This window comes from Watersipora subatra, chromosome 9, assembly GCF_963576615.1.
Source record: "Watersipora subatra chromosome 9, tzWatSuba1.1, whole genome shotgun sequence".
NCBI classification, from domain to species: Eukaryota; Metazoa; Bryozoa; class Gymnolaemata; order Cheilostomatida; family Watersiporidae; genus Watersipora; species Watersipora subatra.
This window is the reverse complement of record NC_088716.1, coordinates 54,940,417-54,956,561: the sequence shown is the minus strand read 5'-3', so window position 1 is coordinate 54,956,561 and position 16,145 is coordinate 54,940,417. Positions and strand designations below refer to the sequence as shown.

The 16,145-nt window shown below is 38.0% G+C and overlaps 1 protein-coding gene across 3 annotated transcripts in view; it reads left to right on the top strand.

The window, feature by feature from the left end:
* LOC137404635 (rootletin-like) overlaps positions 1-14,694 on the top strand; it is a 31,826-nt gene extending 17,132 nt beyond the window's left edge. For 2 of the 3 annotated variants that reach the window (XM_068090862.1, XM_068090861.1), the window contains exons 12-39: positions 215-445; positions 557-671; positions 928-1,064; positions 1,315-1,484; positions 1,733-1,881; positions 2,623-2,826; positions 3,297-3,473; positions 3,680-3,824; positions 4,033-4,202; positions 4,559-4,738; positions 5,104-5,243; positions 5,486-5,718; positions 6,036-6,221; positions 6,623-6,867; positions 7,147-7,353; positions 8,075-8,297; positions 8,436-8,686; positions 8,892-9,066; positions 9,412-9,527; positions 9,754-9,909; positions 10,032-10,166; positions 10,584-10,729; positions 11,734-11,863; positions 11,980-12,180; positions 12,415-12,584; positions 13,049-13,249; positions 13,599-13,726; positions 13,890-14,694. In XM_068090862.1, the coding sequence (XP_067946963.1) occupies positions 215-445; positions 557-671; positions 928-1,064; positions 1,315-1,484; positions 1,733-1,881; positions 2,623-2,826; positions 3,297-3,473; positions 3,680-3,824; positions 4,033-4,202; positions 4,559-4,738; positions 5,104-5,243; positions 5,486-5,718; positions 6,036-6,221; positions 6,623-6,867; positions 7,147-7,353; positions 8,075-8,297; positions 8,436-8,686; positions 8,892-9,066; positions 9,412-9,527; positions 9,754-9,909; positions 10,032-10,166; positions 10,584-10,729; positions 11,734-11,863; positions 11,980-12,180; positions 12,415-12,584; positions 13,049-13,249; positions 13,599-13,726; positions 13,890-14,005 (4,837 nt within the window). In that variant the 3' untranslated portion in view covers positions 14,006-14,694. The remainder of the gene's footprint in view (positions 1-214; positions 446-556; positions 672-927; positions 1,065-1,314; positions 1,485-1,732; positions 1,882-2,622; positions 2,827-3,296; positions 3,474-3,679; positions 3,825-4,032; positions 4,203-4,558; positions 4,739-5,103; positions 5,244-5,485; positions 5,719-6,035; positions 6,222-6,622; positions 6,868-7,146; positions 7,354-8,074; positions 8,298-8,435; positions 8,687-8,891; positions 9,067-9,411; positions 9,528-9,753; positions 9,910-10,031; positions 10,167-10,583; positions 10,730-11,733; positions 11,864-11,979; positions 12,181-12,414; positions 12,585-13,048; positions 13,250-13,598; positions 13,727-13,889) is intronic. The other variant, XM_068090863.1, reaches the window with a different exon arrangement.
* The last annotated feature ends 1,451 nt before the right edge of the window (positions 14,695-16,145 follow it).

Genomic DNA, 16,145 nt, shown 5'->3' with positions numbered 1-16,145 from the left:
TGCACACATTTTCCTTTTTCTCTATCACCTTTGCTCATGAGAAAGTAACTTCTTCAGCTAGATTCATCAAACAAAAACTCAACTCCAATACAAATTTTTGTATTCTTAAATTTGATAAACCAAAAAGAAGGTAAATAAAAATATTTGACGGCATTAAAAATAAACCTACTTGTTACCTTAACCATAAACCTACTAAAATACTTGTCTACTTCAGGTCGCAATCTCCTGACAGACGTCCTCGATCTCCAGCTTTTGCGGACTCAACATTCTCCGCTGTTCAGGCCGCTCTTAACAAACGACAGCTGCAGGTCAGTGACTTGCGCACTAAGCTCGGCTCGCTCAGGGATGGCAACGACAATACCAAGAGAGAATTGAATGAGAAAGAGAATCTTCTGAGACAGACGCAGAACCAACTCATGGAGTACAAGCAGGAAGTAGAAGCCGCGTAAGTTTAATTATTGAGTTATTTAGCTTTATGCATATTTGGAGTTGTAGCACCACGCTATGACACTGTATGTAGATTAAACTAATATATATCGTACCGTATGTTAAACAGACGCAGGGAGCAAGATGCTAGTGATAGAGATAGACAGAGGTACAAGAATCAGCTAGATGTCACTGGAAGTGAGAAGGGCCAGCTTGAGAAACTGAGACTTCAACTCACTGAACAGGTAATGAATGGCTTGACACTACTAGAAAATGGTTTCAGTATGGATTTATCTACCCATGACATCAATGTTATGGAGTTGTCTATTCCTAATATACAAGCTTTATTTTATGATTTGTAAAGTCAATGATTAGTTTTTGTGATGAATACTCTTTTGAATTTGTATTTGCTTGAGACTAGTGAGCTTCATTCTCTGTATTACTTTTGTAATATATCTATAGAAACCTTTTGTCAGCGATACTTTTAAATACATGTGACAGATTGATCTGGCAACGGCTGAGTGTGACAAGGTTAAACAGGCCAACACAGAGTTGCAGAGACAGAGAGACATTCTTGAGGATGAAAAGGAAGATGTTATCAAAGACAAGGATAGACAGGTTACTGAGAACCAGAGATGGTGAGTTTTTCTTCTGAAACAATTAGAGGTTGAATTTACAGTAATGCTTGCTGCAACAAGTTATTGACAAAGTTCTTTTATGTCTTTTTGTACAAAGCTCGATTGTTAAAATGTTAAAAAATATTAATGTTACAAATTATCATGAACCAACAGCACCATGTTGTGTTGTATATACTTGCCATATTGTACTAGATATACATTTATTACATGGCTTACACATGGCATTAATTCTGATTTTGCTCTCTCGTAGCCACAAGGTGATTGAGCAGATAGAGGGCCGCAACTCCAAACTGAAAGAGGAACTTGTTCTGACAAAGGAACAACTTAACCGTACCCTCCTGGAGAAAGACTGCCTTGATCAGGAGAAGGGAGAGCAGGGTGAGGCACTGAGGAAGGCTGAGCTTCTCAATGCTGAACTAGGTGAGTGTTTGTAAACATGAGAAACTGCTTTTATTTTGGTTAGAAAAAAAGTAGAGAGCAATATGCATGAGTTCGTGAGAGATTTAAAAATAATTATGAGTGTAAATATAATGTAGCTTTAACTTGTTTTGATCTGTTTGCAGCAAAACCGTGTTGTTTCAAGAATGACTTCAAAAACTCTCTCTGTGAATGAACTCGTCGTGTCGACAAATCTTATACTTAGCCATCTATGTGGTTGAATATTGCAGAGGTTGAGATTAACAAGCTGCGGTCTGAGGAGGCAGGACTTAGAGATGCTTTGCTGAAGATGCAAGCGCTGAATGAAGGCCTCGGACAGGACAAGATAGAACTTAACCGAATTGTTATGCACCTCGAGCAAGAGAAGGCAACTCTTCAGGTACTTTTTTATAACGCTGTATAATACTAACTAGCACAACTTTTTATACACTACTGAGCAGCCTCTTTGATTAAACTTTGCAGTTATCAAAAACTTTCTCATTTTTCAGATTTTTAACGAAAATCAGTCATTTTTGATCATCAATGTTTCAGCAAATCATCCCCTTCTGGCACAACTTGTTCATAAACTGATTTTCTCTTTCACCAGTTCAATTTGTGTTTTTCCACAAAAGTGTGAAACAATCAGAGTTGTACTCCCTTGTTAGGCTCACCATCTCGCTAATGTTTTCTTCATTCATCCAATAGTTACCATCTGATATTGTTATTCTGTTGAACTGTTCAGGCATCTCCAATAACAGCTCTGACTAAATTGAATTTTGCTCTGCTTTATTCAAATAACCATAAATTTTTGCTAAATATGCTCAAACATTGAGAATTTCTCTTTGATACCAACTTAGCCGCATAAATTGTTGTTGCACTTTTTAAGCATTATGCCATATTCTTATCAGCTGTATTCAGTTGGCTTAGCTAGTTGGTTGATGCAAAACCAAGAGCAAAGATAGGCATAGAAGGCAGTAGCACCCAATTAAATTTAACAATAGGCAGTTAGTAGCAGGTTGTCTATGGTAGTAGTAAGATGGAGTAAGAAGTCGTTTTAGGAAGTAGCATAGTAGTAGTATGGAAGTGAATAGGATAGGCGAGTATAGGATAGGAGCTATTCATTCTCTGCTTACTTGCGTAGGGAGACAAACAGGCCCTCGAGAATGAAAAGGCAGGCATTCGAGAGGAACTGCTGAGAGTGGAGCAGGAGAAGATGGAGGTCGAGACAGAGAAGGCTGGAGTGAACACAACTCTCGACATTGCTGAGAACAACATTGAACAACTTAAGACTGAGATCTCTTACCTGAGCAAAGAGAAGGCGGAGGTTGTTGATTCCCTCAACAATGTAAGTAATTATATTTTAACTATTTTTTTAGGTTTGTGTTAGAGGTGTGAAATAGTGACTCTTAACTAGAGTTGAACAGCTACTAGAGACATCTATGAGTATCTTGATAGTTTGTAAGATTGAATATTGTCGCTAGAAAACTTCCCCTTATTTTTCTTCCTACTTTTTTCAAAAGATCTGGTAATCCAAAAGGGATTTGTTGGCAGAGATTTTTAAATGCTTGATCAATGATATAGCGCTTATCAAATCTACAATAAGGTAATAATTTACTCATCTATACGTGAGGAACTGTTAATGTAGCCTCAGATTATGTTAGTACTAATGCTCTAAAAGGATTGATAGGTAAGTAATATCTAAACAGTTCATCAGCTCTGTTCTACCTGCAGATGTTTATGTTTGTACTAATGCTTTAGTAAGAATGACTAGAATAGCAATACCTAAACATCTCATTAGTTCTGTTTGCCCTACAGATGACTCGACAGAAGACCTCTCTGGCTGAGGAGCTAGTAAATGCACGCAGGGACTGTGAGCGCACCAATGAAACGTGTGTACGTATCGCCAAAGAGAAGGAGAACTTGACAAAGGAGAAGGCTCAGCTGATTGTTGATCTCACTGCTGCTGAAAGAGAGAACAGGTCTCAGAGTGAGGTGAGCAGCGGCCAAAGTCTTCCTGGTTTTTTTCTTGATCAAGCGTGTATCTACTTGTGTTATGAGAACGCAACTCTCGGAGCACATAAAAGCCATTGATCTAGTATGTGTGCCAGTTTCATTCTTTCATTAATTTATGTATGCCATAATACATTGCAGCTCAATTATATCATTTAGTGAATATAAGACTTTTCTCCTTTTTTTAGGTGATTGCCGGGCTTAAGTCTGATAAGAGCTCCCTTGACTCCGCTCTCTATGAGCAACAACAAATCAGTGCCAACTTGGAGACAAGGAAGGAACAGCTTGAGGGAGAGAACCAAGAGCTTATTCTAAAAAAGGAGGCGTTGCAGAGTAAGTAATGTGCACCTTCAAGCGAGTTTGTAAGTCTAACGAGTCACTGAAGACTGTTTTCTGTTTTGACATTTAAATAACCCAAGTTTGGTGGTGCTATCATGCAAGCCAAAGTTTATAAGATTTGATTAAAGTACTTTATTAAATTTTATTGAGTGGCTCGTTTGTTGCGAGGTACTTGCATTAGATGAAATAAAATATTTTATAGCTGAGATTGGCAAACTGAGAGGCACAATCCAGTCAGAAAATGAGAGGTTTGAGAGGACAAGGGATGGTCTCGAGGAGAGACTCGCTCAGACAGAGAGTGAGCTCACACAAGCATTCCAGAATGAGAAGACTGCTCACGAAGAGGATGTGGAGAGACTCAGCAGAGAGAAGGTTTGTGAAACTGTTTCTTTTAATTTCATTCCATAAATCCCATCCCATTTTGGGAATAAAATCTAACACGCTTGTTATATAATTTACATTATTTAGTAGTTTTTGCAATGAGATTGAAATAACCTAGGATTTATTTTTACATTTTGATTATGTTGTTCACCAGGTGTAGTTTTTGTTCACATTTTATGTATTTAGGAATTGTCCTATTATTGCTTCTATCGAACAACTACGATGAAAGAGCTGACAGAATGCTGCTTAGTTAGTCGGCTACAAGTGCAATATGTTCACTCTGAAGATTTGCCTCAATGGCCATAGCATCTCAGTACAGTTATTCAATTATATTCTGCTGTTTACAGGATAATCAGAGGATAGAGCTCGAGGCCCAACGTGATGATATTATTGCTAGAAACACCACGGACAAGGATGATACACTGAGAAGACACGCCCAGGAGAAGGCAGAGTTAGAAGAGGAGCTCGCAGCTACCTGCAGAGATAGGGATGATAGTCTGATGTTTGCAGAGAATGAGAAGCAGCAGGTAAGTTTTGTATAATTTCAAATGTTTCCACATCTTTTGTGATAAAAGTAACATTCAAATGACTGATCTGATATTTAAACAAAGACTTGCTGTAAGTTGCCACTGAGTACTTTTCATTTGTTGTCATTGAGCACTTGTCATAAGTTGTCATTGAGCACTTGTCATAAGTTGTCACTGAGTACTTGTCGTTAGTTGACATTGAGCGCTTGTCATAAGTTGTCACTGAGTACTTTTCATAAGTTGTCATTGAGCACTTGTAATAAGTTGTCATTCATCAGTCCAATACCAATAGCAGTCACAAACTTCTGAGTCGATATGAGCACACCCATTTCTGGCGGTTAAAACATTTGTCTCCTGCCTGCCAGGCCCTTTCGCTGCTAGAGCAGGAGAAGAGCACACTAGCAGAGAAGCTTTCGAACACTGCTGCTGACCTTCATAACACAAGACTTGACCTTGACCGATCTAAGATGGAGGCTGCCACTCGTGCTGAGCAAGACAAGACTAGGTAAAATAATTTGTCTTGAATAGAACAGTAAAGATTTAGCGGGGAGGGTTTGAAAAGCTATGATGGTTGATGCTCATGAAGCTTTAAACTTCTTACACCTTAAAATTTAATTTTACAAGTCTCAATTGTGGATGAGACTTTGGATTTACTGCTATATTAAAGCGGTTTAATGCGTCTGCTAGCATCGAATATTACTGTATGAGGAATGGTTAGATCAAATTGCCCCTTGGTTTGTCTAACAGTATCTGCAGTCTGGAATCAGAGCTGAAGAAGTTCAGAACTCAATTTGAGGAAACTGTAGATGCTCATGAAGCCGAGGTGAAGAATCTGAATAACCAGATAACAGACCTGAACCGGCAGCGTGAGGCAGCATTGCGAGAGGTTGCTGAGCTCAAGACCCAACTGAAGATGACTGAAGAGACGAGAGACTCTATCAGACGCGATCTGATTGAAGCCAACAGGAAGATCAGAGAGGGTGAGTGGCTGTGGTATGACCATAAATTATAGAACCATAAACCATAGAAATATTTTGATAATTTGGTACTTCTTTTATTTTAGGATGTATGTTTGCTTGATTAATGTTTTACACTAAAATAATCAATGTGCGTCATTTTTTTATTAATATGTATCTTTTAATTTAATGTTATTATATCCAAATATTTGAGTGCAAATATCCACTCAAATGCTTTATAATCGTGGCCAGGTTTCATTTTTGCAAAACATTAGCATATCATACTATAGTCTACTCACATGCTTATCTACACCTCCTAACGAGTAGCCATTGTAATGCAGGTGATGAGACCCGAGAGCTCATGGCCAAGGACATCTTTGACCTGAAGAGAAACTTGAACGATGAGATCCGTGAAAAGGAGGCTGTCCAGAGAACTGCTGCCGAGTTGAGGAATATGGTGAAAAACACTGAATCAGAAAAGGTGGACTTGAGCAGAATTGTTCAGGACTTGAAGCAGCGAGTGGGCAGTGAGTATTTAGCTTCAGGTCTCAAAAAATTAGTCTAAAATGTTATATGAGGTGACAACTTTGAGAAAGCTAATATCCTTAGTTAGGTTATACCTTTACTTCAGATTGCTTGCTTTGTAAGAATGTTTCTCATTAGATTATTTGTAAATTTATTTAAAGGGCTACTATTTGGTGCTTCGATGTGTTGTTTTCATTTGCTGTTAGAGCAGTGCACCCGTACAAAAAATGTTTACCTTTTTCTTCTATTCAGGGTGTTACCAGATGATCTTACTATATAGTCAAACTTTCACTTTCAATCACCTCTACAATTACCCCTATTAGTAGAATAAATACCTTTGTATGACTAGATTTGGCAGTTTCTTTTAATGAAGTTTAAATGGGTTTTATGAATGCGTGTTTAGTTTTGGAAGAGCAGAAGGCAGCTATTCAGAAGGAGGCAACAGACCTGAGAAACACTCTGAGAGAGGTAGAGAAGGCAAGATTGGATGCAAGAAGAGAGCTTCAGGAGCTGAGACGGCAGATCAAGATGTTGGACGGAGAGAAAGCGAAACTCAACTCAGAAGTTAATGACCTTCAGAACCGAGTTGCCAGAGATGAGGAGAGAGAAGAGGAGAGCCGTAAGGAGAGCTTTGGACTCAAGCAGAGGGTGAGCATTGAATCATTAAATAGCAGAGTGCTTGGCATTCTGGTTTGACAATATAATGTCAGAATATTGCATAACTTTGGTAGCTATATCAACTGTAAATGCTTTTGCCGGTAATAGCTTAGCTTTACTTGTATCATGGCAACCAGCTTCTTTTGGCGTGGTAGTAGCTAAATATATCAAACACTTGTGCTTCTGCTTGCTCACCTGAATGATTTAAAAAGCATTTGCAGTTTTATATTTGGTTTTCTGTCCATTTGTAATTTACATTTGTGTTTAAAGGTTGTTGAGACGGAGGCATCAAGAGAAGCTTTACGAAAGGAGTTGTCCAATCAACAGAGACGAATGGCTGACTTTGAAGACAGAGCTCGCGCAGTTGAGAAGGACTTGAAGATGGCTCTTGAGGAGAGCCGCTCATCTGAGAGGAGACTGGATGACAACAGACGTAATCTTGAGATTCAGCTTGACAATGCTAACGAGGAGATTCAGGTCAGTCATGTGGTACAGCCAAAGTAGTAAGTAGTCAATTTACTTTTCGTAAAAAAGGATAAAACTCATTTAGTATTCACTAGCGTTAGTTTAGGGTTGGTTTTAATAGAGGTCAAAAAATCAGAAAAATTCAGATTTATCACATTTTGCTTGGTTTGGTCAACATCATAACCAAAATACTGAATTGACCCTTGGAAATAATATACATCACAGCTGGTTAGTATTATTTGTTGTCTAAGACTTTCTGGCGCAGGGCTTTTCGGCACTAGACTTTTTGGTGCTAGACTTTGTAGTACAATTTTTTTACACCAAAAACATTGTTTATGCTTATATACAGTAGTAATAGTAAAAGAAAATGCAAAAACATTATTTTATTTATAAAAGTTTGCACATTATACCTTTTTCTTTGAAATAAATAAAGAAAAAATTAAAAATTAGTTTTTACGTTTACATAGCCAAAATTTGATTGAAAGATCTCATGAACTACTTCTGTCAAATATCTGAATGTAGTTGTTATGTACACATTTTTTGGGCTACTTTTACTTAAAGTTTGTTGAGTCATAAGTCAAACCAGAAGATGGATAACTCCAAATTTGTAACTTGCGCCAAGAGGTCCTGTGCCAGAAATTCTCAAGCCACAATGTTTTGCACTAAAATATCTGCGCCAAACAGTCAAATTCTTTGCTCTTAATCCCATTTGATTTTATTGTGACGTCTTTAGGAGCTGAAACTGACACTGAATGGCGCTGAAGGTCGTGTGGAGGCCCTGGAGAACCAATTGGCGCGTACAGAGGGTGTCAAGAGGGACATGGAGTATAAGCTTGCTAACATTCACTCCTCTCTCAGGAGGTCTATTGGTTTCAAGCAGGAGGACTTTGTTGATGGTCGCAATGTCAGGGCAAGGAGCACCAGCCCAAGACGACGACCTCAATCACCATCCAAAGGTGAGTTCCCATAAGTCTAGATGCACATCTGTCAACCTTTTTTAGGAAAATGTTGCAAAACTTTAATCAACGTTTACAACACATTTAAAATCTAAAGTTTAGGTGTCTAATTCAATGTCTTATTTTTTTAATTTGCAGGATTTGAGACGACTTTGGCCACAACCACAGATGGCAGAGGTTCACCTATTCCAAGAACCGGATCTCCTGATCGAACTCGCTCAAGATCATCTTCTCCCCTTCGCCGCAACCTCTCTCCTTCTCGAGCTGCTCTTGAGGAGTCTCCCAGTGCTGCTGCCGAGGTTGACCCAGAGGCAGTAAGATTGGCTCTGAGAGACTACGTGACTGTCATGGCTGCCACTGAGAGAGAAAGAGATGATGCTCAAGCTCAGGTAGTGTTTTCTCCACGGCTCTAGTTGATGCTCATGCAGAACAATAACATAAGCAACAACTCATGTTGTTCTCATGGGTTATACCTCATGTTGATCAACTAATAGAATTTTTCTACTAGCTTAAACTACTTGTTAGTTTCAGTTTACTCTTCAAGCAAAGTGCTTAACATTGATTACTAACATATTCTGTCTCCTTTTTCTGCAGGTGCGCAACCTGGCTGCTCAGCTGGCAGAAACGAGTGAGGATAAATCCCGTGTTGAGGAGCGGCTTTCAAACCTTCAGAGAAGCCTGGTCGAAGTTGAGGAGGACAAGCGTGGCCTTGACAGCAGGTTTGCCAGTGCCCAGACTGCTATGGTCATGCAGGAGGAGACAATCCGACGTGAGTTATAGCAGTTTTTACCATTAAGTATGAAAATTGTCAATAGCTTAGCTTTAACTTTAGTTAATTAGGCATTCAGTCATGCTAGTTGGTATAATACATTACAATATATTTGCTCAGATTCCCCTCCTTTTGTTCTCAAAACTTGTCATGTGCTGCTGTATGAGGGCGTGGTATTCGAGAGTGTTTTGCATGGATTGGCATGCAACATAATCCGCAGCTGTGCTCATTTCTCGTACAACAAAGATATAAAATCAGCAATTGGATTGCTTCCTAATTTTTTGTTGCACTTATGATATTGCATATTGATTGCCATTCGATGCAGCAGATGTTCTCATTTTGCAGGCAATGACCGAGACAGGAAGCAGATGCAGGACAAGATCAATAATTTGGAGAGGAACCTGAGTGCCAGTACCTCTGAGAGAGGACAACTCAATGATAGAGTGAACAAGCTTAAGCAAGTTAGTGTTCACATGTAATCACTCTTGCTGTTTTTAGTATTTAGTTTATTTATAGTTTATTCAAAGTTTATTTAATTACTAGTAATAAAATGTAACATGAAATTCTGGCATGGAAATATCAGATCGGGGGGTAAATTATTGGTTAGCCAAATATTTTAAATCTACGGCCTATCCTACTTCAACCTTAGGTACAGACATCTATATGCTGTGTTTTTTTGTTGTACAGGATCTGCTTGCTCTAGAGGAAGAGAGGAAAAGTCTAAAGGCTAACCTTGATGACTCAGAAGCTAGAAACACCAAGTTGGAGCTGCTTAAGAGATCGCTGGAGGGAGACATTCAGAGAACAAAGGTCTTGTTGACGGACAAGGAGACTGAAGTGCAGGTGCGAGACGTTTGAGTGTCTACGATTGTAAACACAAATATAATCTTTAGCCAAAATTCTTGTTGAGCAGTTTGAACCAAAACTCCTTTTGAAGTTGTTCATTCTTTCTTATATACTTTAAGGTGTTGCAAGAGAGAATCGAAGGCATAACTCGTGCTGTCCAGGACCTGGAAGGAAAGAATCAGAGCCTACAGCTGACTGTTGATAGACTGTCTCTCAGTCTCTCTAAGACCGAAGAGGAAGAATCTGCTCAGAAGGTATGATTCCTAACCATAAGCTACTGTTGACCCAGTGTTTGACCTTACTTTACCTCATATCATTTGACTAGTAGCTAGATTCATTATACATTCTAGATCAATCTTTTGATAACGTCTATTATGTTGGATTTGAATTCTATTCGTCATTCTGGATATCGCAAAGCTATGATGACTCCGCACTCAAATAAAAGGAAGCTTAGCTAGCTATAGCTTTTATGCTATATTACATATGGCGTCACAGAGAATTGTGTTTTTTTCTTAATCTTTCCCAGTTTAGCTGTATAAACTTTCTAATTTTTAGTTTTTTTCAGCAACATCTCTAGTTTTTTCTCTGTGTTGTTTGTTTTTACGCGCTTTTATCACAATTCGACACTCGATGCAAATATTTCAAACTAATACGCCAACTCTTCTTTATAGGACCGAGTACAAAACCTAAACATGTCTCTAACAGAATGTAACGCAAACATCAATGAGCTCCAAGATCGCTTGCAGCAAATGCAAAGAGCTCTAACCAGCTCTGAGCATGACAGGCGCGTCCTCCAGGAGAGACTCGACACCACTAGGTAGGTTTTTTGTAAAAGTTTTGGTGAGTGTAACGAGTATTAGGTTGTAGTACGGTACACTTTAAAACAGGTTTGAAGTACAACGAGTGAACTCATTAATTTGGTCGTTGCAGCAGAACGGATAAACTACAAGCTTGTGAAATCAAGTAGGCCTACATTGGTACTTTGAGATATGAGTTCAACCCATTCTAAACTTGAGCTCGGATTCCAAAAAATTCATCTTCTAAACAATGATTTCTCATTTAATATAAAGAAAATATATATAATTTATTCCAACCTTGTAAAATGCTCTTAACCCATCCCATAATCACTCACATAGCTATTATATGTACTATATAGTATTATATATTTGAATGTGAAACACTCTTATCACCAAAATCGATAATGGCAGAAATAATTTATTAGTAAAAAAATGAATACTGTATTTTTACGTTCAAGACAAACGACCACAGGGGCAAGGCTTGCAGTTGCCTGCTTTTCCATGTATTTCGGAAATGCAACAGGTAAATGTCACTAAATAGTCGATAATGGCATTATCCTAATGTCATTAATAGTCTTTGCCACAGACTTGTTAGAGGCTATGGTGGCACCAACAAAATTGTGATAGATTGTGGTAAGATAAATGGTATACACAAATGCAAACCAATCGAGAAATGAACACCTATATAACCTAGGGAGAAAAATTCCTAACCAAAAGCTCCCGTTGTTCCATTAACCACCACACAAGCCAAGCTCATGTTTCAAAGTCTAGCTCAGATTCCAGCGAAAATTTAGCTCGAATTTAAGCTCAGATTTCAAAAGTTTTTTGTATCTCTAGGAGCTCGTATCTCAAGGTACCACTGGAGTATGCTCCAAGAGTGTGCCTCTTAATAGTTTCACTGTTGATTTTTCTACCATATTGAAACAATAGTGTACTTAGCCTATATATAACAAGCCTTTTGGTTCGCTTAGCAATTGTGCAGCCAGGAAATCATACTCACTTGTGCTGCTATTCTGTTGAATAGGCAAGCCCAGAATGACACGAAGAAGCAGAATCACTCACTGATAGAAAGAGTACAGGCACTGCAGGCAGAACTGCAAGACTGCGCTGTTAGGAGAGATGAGTTGGATGGACAAGTACGCCAAAGCCATGCAGTAAGTGGTTTAGAAAGTTAACTTTGTAAAAAGCATTTTCAAAAGGTTGTTCGATTGCTCCTTCGATTCTGCACTCAGAGACTTCAGTATTTACTCAACTATGCTATGTGTTGTAGTTCCTCGTTCAGAGACAAGAGGCTGAGCAGGAGCTGAATCAGAAGGTTCAGAAATTGCAGGGAGACAGAACCGCTTTGTCTGACAGAGTTGCCTCTCTGCAGAGACAACTTGCCAACATGGAGACTGAGCAGAAGGAAGTTTCTAGAACTGCTAGAACTTTGGAGAAGGACAAGACTGCGCTGAAGAAGACATTGGATAAGGTATGCAGTATTAGCTTGATCCAGTAGGAGACAAAAAATGGTTGAATTAATTTAATTATACAATAAATGCTTAGATTCCTTTGTGGTTTTATGGTTCAAAGTTGGTTTTGTACATTATTTTTTAGAGTTGTCTAACGCCGCTGGTGAGTTGAGATCTCATTGGATAAAAAGTAAAACCTTTTGTGCTCTCTGATTTAGTTTCCTTGACGACTTTATCCTCTTTTTATCTACTAGGTTGAGAGAGAGAAGCTGATGCATGAGGAAAGAATGTGCCGATCTGAGACAGAAAAATCCAACATGAACTCATCCTTGGCTCGTCTGGAAGATGACAACCTTGACCTTCAGAGACAGGTTCAATGTCTGCAGGCACAACTCTCTGAATTAGAGAGCCAACATGCTCAGAGGTATGCAACGGTTTTCTTTTAAATTTCTTTTTCAGGTTAACAAAATTTTACACACTGTTTAATGATTTTTAAATTGTCAGTGCTAGCTACTTGACAAATTTTGACTTTCAACGGTCTAAATGTTTGCTAAATAGAAGTTTGCTTTTATTGAAGGTGTATAACATAAGATGTCAGTTAATTTATCGATATCATCATAAATATATATGAATGAGTCTCTGTAATATTGCGGTCGTACATGGGAATTAATCATGACAACAATACTATTTATCACCAATATAAATGAGTCTTAATGTTCTCCTACTGCAAGTAAAAAACTGTGCTGGAAATACTGCGTTTAGTAAAATGTCTGCCAATCTTCAAATTTTTTTAAATTTTTATCCGATTATTTTTTTGGAAAGATTGAATATTTATTTTTACCTTTAATTTTATTAGCAAATCACTGGTCAGTCTTTGAAATTCTGTAGGCTGATTGACTTGACAACAAGACATCGGGCTGAGACAGAGATGGAGACAGACAGGCTGAAGAGTGCACAAAGCCAAGCTGAGAGGTGTCTGGACTCAAGGGAGCGTGCCCACAGACAGAAAGTGAAGGGACTCGAGGAACAAGTTTCAACCCTCAAAGACCAGCTCAGCCAAGAAATGAAGAAGCGTCAACAATATATTAGGTAATTGTTTTTCTATATATATATGATGAAGAAAATGTACTTATGCCGAGTGCATGATAGTCTGAGTATTCCAAGTTATTTTTTATCTCTTATCGTGCTTCCCACTCAGCAATTCTTCCAATGATAGTCATGAATGCAGATGTCTGTTTTCACCAAAATATATAAAATGAAAGAAACAAAGAAATTATGTTGTATGTGAAAAATATTGCTTTTTATCAAAAAATTTAATAAAATATTTAACAAGTCTAGCTACGCTTGGTTGAGTTAAGTATGTGTTATCATAAAACTTGGAGCAGTAGGGTGGAACAGTAGGGTGCAAAGCGCTGACAGACAAGTTTCTTTCCTTCAGTCGATCAGCCAACCTGGGTGATGATGCTGGTGAATACAGACTGCAGACATCTCTTTCCGCTATTGACCCACGTGTTGACAACCTCCTCCTTGAACAGGAAGTGAAGCGTCTCAATGAGTCGTTCGGTGGTGAGTTTTCACCCTGCAAATAATTCTAAATCATGTGCAAAGCAAAGTTATTCGTTATGCTCTGTTTTTAAACGCTTTCGGAATGCACTGTCATTTCAGAACAGCAAATTTATTAATTTGTAATAATTCATTTGATTTTGATGTATTAACAATATATTTATAGGTTCCCTCTCACCTCCTACTAGACTCACTCCCAACAGGAAACCAACTAGAAGCTCTTCGCCACTTCGTCTTTCCTCGACCCCCACTCCAAAGCGCTTTCCTCTGAGGAAAAACTAATTCCTTCTGCACACCTTTATTGCTCAGCCTCTGAGGGAAGAGATAGTGTGTAACTTCTATGCCACATGAACAATTTATGAAGCAAAGCTAGTTACTATTAAAGAACATTTGTCTGTGTGCTAATTGCCAAATCATAGCATTTCTTTCCGTCCAAATCTATTTTTGCTTATCTGTAGTTTAATTGATGCAGCGTAAGAAAGGACAAGTTGACCAATAGAAACGCACAAGATTGTCTCGTCCAATTAAATTATTTATTACATAGTAGTAAATACGTAGTAGTAGGTTTACTAACATTATGTCCTAGCCACAGATTTTAGAGTGTCCGTAGCCTGTGTGCTATGTCTGATTGCTTACGCATCAGTAGGAGACATGGCTAATGAATTCTATAGCTCACCCGTCCTTCGAACAACACAAGTTTTTTGAGTTTTCACAGATATTTGCACTATTTATATACAAATATAATAAGCAACATTGAATTTGAACGAGATCTTAGCTGGGTTCCTTTAGGGGTCATAAGGCTTTAGCAGCTTCATCAGTAATTCAAGATATTGATTTGTAGTTTATATAACGCGTTTGCAGTGTTTTTCATGCTACATTGATACTTAGTGTTTGCTGGCCTACGAGATGAGCTTTGATATATTATATTGAGAAGTTGAACTATGCTTTAGATAGTGTGCTTTCATTGAAATATAACACTGAGTTGTAAGTCAGATGTTTTTGTGATCTGTACGCTATGCTAGGTGCAGTGAGTATACTAAGACTTCTAACTTGAAGTTTGTTATAAACATACCTCAGATACTGGAACAACACGACTAATCAAAGGCCAGACTATAAAACCAATCCAAGTAACCACAAAATGCCAATAATTGGCAGACTGCATTTGTTAAACCCGCATAACCGCTTGACTGAAGTGCATTGTACTAATCATGCATCGTATGTAATATTCTGGTAAGAATAATTTCAGATACAATTTAGCAACAACATAATTTCTGTAAGAAGCAATAGCCCAACCTGCTGCATTGTGAGGATAAAAGCTGCGTTGAATGGTATTAGATGATATCCACACTGGTAACCCGATACGAGGCAAATAAAACGGTTAACAATAGAACCCGATATGTGGCTGAGTATAGTATAGCAGTAATAGTAAACCATTGTTCAAATTGAAGCAGTAATGCATCGCTCTCATTTATCCAAGTTGTGCACGCTTTCACATCGGCACGCCTTGCCAGTAAGCCAATACGTCTTCAAAAATAATGCAAATGGAATGAGTATTTTATAGCTATGTCAAACAGAGTCGTGATATATGAAAATGAAGAGAGGGAAAGGTGACTCAAAGCAGTTATTAGCCTTGTTACATTAGCTGACAAGGCCTCTCAAACAGCCAGATCATATTTCAGCGTAGTAAATAGCAGACAGGTCGTTATAGAATAGAAGCCATCTGTATACCGAAGAGAATTTTAGTATGTGTTTGTTAAAGTGTAACAAGATATATGCATATCGTATAACTTTAATACGATTGATTTAGTAAGAACTTGAGCAGTCATCCCGATGGTACAGCAAATATTAACAACCTGTCTCAGTTACATTGGCCAAGTGACACAACGTCTGCCATAACGTCTCCTCTGCTTCATACGATACTCGCATTTCTCACAGAGCATCTGGATTCCTTCTATTCAGCGATTTTCTCTGCTTCTACGCGTTGTTCATCTTTTGAGGAATTCTAGAAATCTTCTATTTGCGTGTAAGTATGTGTATCAACTGACCTCAAGACTTCACTACATTTCTTTGACATGTGTTATCAACTTTATATATATATATACATATAGTATATTAATGTGGAGTCTTACGAAAAAATGTTTTAAGTATTATAGTAGGAAAGAATTGTGTTATTTTAGTTTAAAATTATATTGTTTGCATTTTTGAGAAACAATATCCAGATATGAGAGTTAATTTTTTGTAAAACAGGCAAAATTCACCAGTAGAAAAATCCTTATGCCTATCTACCAGCTACAAACTAATGCTTTCACTACTTAAAAATAAATACGATTTTTTCTGTTACCATTTGCTGGAGTTAAAACTCTGTAATTCATGTCAAACAGTCAAAGAAGTGAATTTTTATTCTAAATCAAATTATCTATTT